This window comes from Lipotes vexillifer, unplaced genomic scaffold (genome assembly GCF_000442215.2).
Source record: "Lipotes vexillifer unplaced genomic scaffold, Lipotes_vexillifer_v1.1 scaffold12, whole genome shotgun sequence".
In the NCBI taxonomy this organism is placed as follows: domain Eukaryota; kingdom Metazoa; phylum Chordata; class Mammalia; order Artiodactyla; family Lipotidae; genus Lipotes; species Lipotes vexillifer.
In genome coordinates, this window is record NW_006796716.1 from 1,403,674 (window position 1) to 1,408,304 (window position 4,631).

At 58.9% G+C, this 4,631-nt stretch overlaps 1 protein-coding gene across 3 annotated transcripts in view; it reads right to left on the reverse strand.

The window, feature by feature from the left end:
* GTF2IRD1 (GTF2I repeat domain containing 1) overlaps positions 1-4,631 on the reverse strand; it is a 78,948-nt gene that overhangs the window by 35,252 nt on the left and 39,065 nt on the right. Inside the window, exons 17-19 of one of the 3 annotated variants that reach the window (XM_007468765.1) lie at positions 2,515-2,564; positions 2,239-2,334; positions 672-755 (exon numbers count right to left, since the gene is read on the reverse strand). In XM_007468765.1, coding sequence (XP_007468827.1) covers positions 672-755; positions 2,239-2,334; positions 2,515-2,564 — 230 coding nt within the window. Of the gene's footprint in view, positions 1-671; positions 756-2,238; positions 2,338-2,514; positions 2,565-4,631 lie in introns of all 3 variants that reach the window. The other 2 variants (XM_007468766.1, XM_007468764.1) reach the window with 2 other exon arrangements.

Consider the following 4,631-nt stretch of genomic DNA (forward strand, 5'->3'; position numbering starts at 1 on the left):
TGGCTGCACCGTACGGTTTGCAGGATCTTACTTCCCTGACCAGGGCCCACGGCAGTGAAAGCACCAAGTCCTAAGCACTGGACCGCCAGGGAATTCCCTTGGCTCCTTCTTGAGACAAGCCTCAGGGGCTTTGCACATGCCATTACCTCAGCCAGAATGCCCTTCCTTCACACTCTGCTTGATTACCCATCGTTCAGTTCTTTCTTCCAAGAGCCCTTCCCTGGCTTCCAATCTAAGGAAAGCTATTTTCTCTTGAGCAGCCTGTTCTTTTTCTGCATAATCATGAGACAATGCCTCACTGTCGCCGGATTCTGGGTAGAGCTGTTCAATGTCGGTCTCACGTCACTGGTCTGCAGGGTCCCCCGAGGGCAGGGACTGCGTGGTTTTTTTTGTTTGTCTGTTTGTTTTTGGCATGTGGGATCTTAGCTCCCCGACCAGGGATCGAACCCGCAGCCCCTGCAGTGGAAGCGCGGAGTCTTAACCACCGGGCCACCAGAGAAGTCCCCACAAGACTGCGTGTTTTCTTCACTGCCTTTTCCCCAATGCCTGGCACACAGTAAGTGCTCAAGACGTATTTGTATGCAGGTGAGCGGTCTTCCCAGAGGAGACCACGGCCAGAACCGGGTTGCTCCTGCCTCTCTTCCCTCCCGCCAGGGTGTCCCGGGGCTCACCGTATTTCTTATTGAACAGATCCTGGACCTGCTCCCTCAGCGTGTTGGCAATGTCGATCCGTGAGAGTCTGGCATCATAATTTTCTGCAAAGTGAAAAACAATTACGGATTTGGGCTGTTAAATGAAAAGGCACTTGGTGACTTTAAAGGAATATGATTTCCTAACTATGGGGAACTCCTTCTCAGGCAATTATCAGCTCCGTGGAGTGGGCCCCTTGGAGTCCTCCAGCACTAACTTCTTGACGGAGACGTGTGTTTTTTCCGGAAGGACGCACAACTCTTGCGACAACAGCGATGAGTAGGAAACTAACTGCTGACATTTGAAACCCACACCAGGGAGCCAGCCCTGGAGGTGAGAGACGTCACGGAGGGGAGCAGCCTCCTGCGTCACCGGCAGGTGGAGTGGGGCCTCGCTCAGGGACAGGCGAGGCAGGAGGCAGCGCAGGGACGTGAGCTCAGCGGACAGGGCGGCCCCGCGGAGGCAGGAGCCGGCCTGGCAGGTCCCCGTGGTCACTCACTCACCCAGAGGCTATCGCTTACGGAGCCCGCGTGCCAGCACCTGCCATGAGACCCCTGGACGAGCCCCCGGCCTTGGGGAGATGAGAACCTGGCACTGCCTTGTGGGAAGAGAGAGGTGGAGGATGGAGGAGGGAGGGGGTGGGTCTCTGGCTGGTCGGACCCCAGTCTGCTAAGAGGGCTGAGTATGAGGGGTCACAGGGTGAGGTGAGAGACGGAACTCCCCCGTCCCAGAAAGTTCCGGCTGCCCAGGAAGGAGTTGAGAGGCTGGGGGTGGGGGGGCGGGTAAGCAGGTGCCCCTCTGGGATTTGGGCTCCTCCACCCACAGGGGCTGGCCCTTCCCGCCCGTGGTCTGGCTGACCCCACTTTCTCCTCTGGGTCACACTGACCACCCAGGGCCCACATGGGGAGCACCCACCCTAGGGGACTCACAGCCACACCCTAGAGCTGCCCCGACATGCACGTGGACGGCTGCTCTCAGCCACCGCAGCCCCTACCAATACTACGCTTGATATTAACCAAAAGGTAATACCAGCCTCCACTGTGGGGAGGGAGCCTCCCCTGTCGGCCCCTGGCCCCTCCCTGCGTCTGTTTCTCACGGCCGGTCCTCTCCGCGTCCTGCACTCAGGCCTCCCCCATCTTCCACGCCTCTTCTTCCAGGCTCACGTCCTCCCACCCCTCCTTGGCCCAACCAGGGTCCTCCTTCTTGGGAGAGCCCTCCCTGCCCTCCGCGACCTCCTCTCCTCTGATTTCAAAGCACTGAGAGCACGGCCGGCTGCCTAATACGAAGCGGGCAGGTCAGCTGCTTCCCCAGACGGACAGCAGGCCGGCTCCCACGCCCTGTACCCCCGAACCCCCAGCCACCTTGCGGAGCCTCTCACTGGGGCTGGCAAACTCCAGCCCTGCCTGGCTGCCCGCCGGCCTCGCTCAGACCCCGGGGCCCTGAGGTTGGCGGCCAGCCCCTCCCACCCCTAGCCTGGCCCTCCAAACCCAAGCCAGGTCAATGTCATGGCACTGGGACTGCGGACCCCATCCTGAGCTGCAACCTTACCTTGAAAGCCCTGTCTCTTCAGGCTCTCGTCCACAAGAGGGTCCCCGGAATCCCTCTCTGGGGGCGGGGGGGAGAGAAGCCAGGGTGAGCAGGCAGCTCCTGGGACCCGGGACAGAGGTGGTATCTGGTGGGGGCAAACCCAGCAGGGAGGGCAATGGGGGAATGCCAGGGTAAACGGGACGAGGACAGAGGAATCAGGAGGAGGGGTGATGGCAGAAGCCTGGGACCCCTCCCACGCCCGGCCCACGCCTCGGCCCATGACCCTGCGCAGGGTACCTTGGCTGTCTGTGAGGGGCTCTTTGACTCCTTCGGTGAGCAGCTCAGGCCTGCAAAACACAAGTGGGGCTATCACCAAGGTCCCTCCAGGGCTCCCCGGTACCACCCAGCTCTCCCCCTGGGCCTCAGTCTGCACATCTGTGCAGTGGGCGCTCCTGGCTCTGGACAGTCAAGGTCTGGGGTTTCTACCTCCCAGGCAGCTGTCCTGCTGACCCACATGTGTGATCTGGGGGCTGCTCTGGGCTCTGAGGATCCAGCCAGGAGCGAAACCAGCCTGGTCCTGGCCCAGCGGAGCTGACCCCCTCACTCTCGGTTCCAGGATGCTGTATAACTTCCACTGGCCAGGGTCAGAGCACGTGGTCTGGGGGCCTTCCTACGGAGCTGTAGACACAGTTGGGACTGATTGTGGCAAGATCTTGATGTAGGGAAGGTCCAAGGTTTCTGGCTGACACCATTTCACCCTGGAGTCGGGGCCTCGGGGACCAGACCCAGCTTTACACTAACGTCTGTATCCCTGCAGACTCCACAGAGCCCGTCCTCACATTAGGTAACCCGCCCGACATCCCTGAGGGAGGCACTGTTTCCATCATCCCACTTGCAGGAATGGGAGACTGAGGCATCGGGAACGTGAGTAACGTGCCCAAGACCGCACAGCGAGAGGCATCCCCTCCTCCTTGCCCGCAGCCTTTCCAGCTGAGGGACCCCTGCCACCCCAGGCCTGTTTTCTCATCTGAGATGGAATAATAACCCTGCCCTGGCTCAGAGGGGAACGGGCCTCATAAATCCATACTTGAAGACACAACAGGACCGCAGAAAGCACTCTGGCCTGGGAGCCCTGCTCAGTGCCTGTGGGGAAATCATTACATTTTCTGGGCTTCCGCTTCCCCATAAGAAGACAGAGAGGAAGTGATGGGGGGTCTAAATGTAGTCTGAGGGCTTTTTCAGCTCCTGAAACTCTGATCCAAGGCAGGGCTGTGCCTCCTCCCTCCCTGGCCCTGTAAGCCCAGCTCTGTGTCAGGCACAGATGCCCGCTGCCAGGAGGGACACCAAATCCTCACCCACTTGATGGAGGGGGTGGTGCCCTGAGAGTCTGGCCTTTGGCCTCACTCCCAGGCAGGGTCTCCTGTGTCACTGCTTGGATACCCCTGTGAGGAAAAGCTCAGCACCTCCCCGGGCAGCCTCACCCACAGACTCATCCTCACACTGAACCCTGGTCCAGCATCCCTTCCCTTCGGGAGATGTGAAGGAGTGATTCTGGTACCTGTTGCACCCGCCATGCCCTGCCAGCCCTCCTCTGGCCAACGTGACCTCCCCAGTGCACTCAGCCTGCCATTCAGCCCAGACCCCCGCCACCCAGACAGGCCTGCTACAGCTGGACAAGGTTGCACCAAAAATGGGGCACTTAAGAGTCAGTGCTGTATAATACAGCTTGTCTGGTCTTCAAGCCGCTGGTATCAGCCAGACCTCTTGACCTCTAGGGAGGGGAGGGGGGCTGGAGACAGTCCAATCACTTGGCCAGTAATCCAGTGAAAGCTAGCAATGAATTCCAGTAAAAGTGCGGACACTGGGGTCGGTGGAGCTGCCTGGTTGGTGAACACACTGATGTGCTGGGAGGGTGATGGGCCCTGGTTTCGCAGGAAGAGGGGATGGAAGCTCCACGTCCAGTCCCTCCCAGACTTTGTCCTTTATGTCTCTTCATTTGGCTGGTCCTGATTTGCATCCTTTCTATAAAATTGTCATTGCAATACAGTGCTCTCCTGGGTCCTGTAAGTCGTGCTAGTTAATTATCAAACTTGGGGAGGGGTCCTGGGAACCCCTGAATTTGCAGCCAGCTGCTCAGGAGTGTCGGTGGTCTAGGGACCTTTGAACTTTAGCTGATGTTGGAAGTGGGGGTGGTCTTGCTGGGGTCTGTGTCCTGAATCCGTAGGGTCTGCTAAGTCTGGGAGGTCGCCACCAGAACTGCGCTGCAGCGCTGCAATCAGACAGACCTTCTGCCACTCCTCCCCTGGACCTCACTCTCCCATCCGTGTGAATCCACCCACGGTTTTAAATTTCCCAAGGTTTTTTTTTTTTTTTTTTTTTATTTTTGGGGAATTTGTTGAAAGCACGGAACCCTT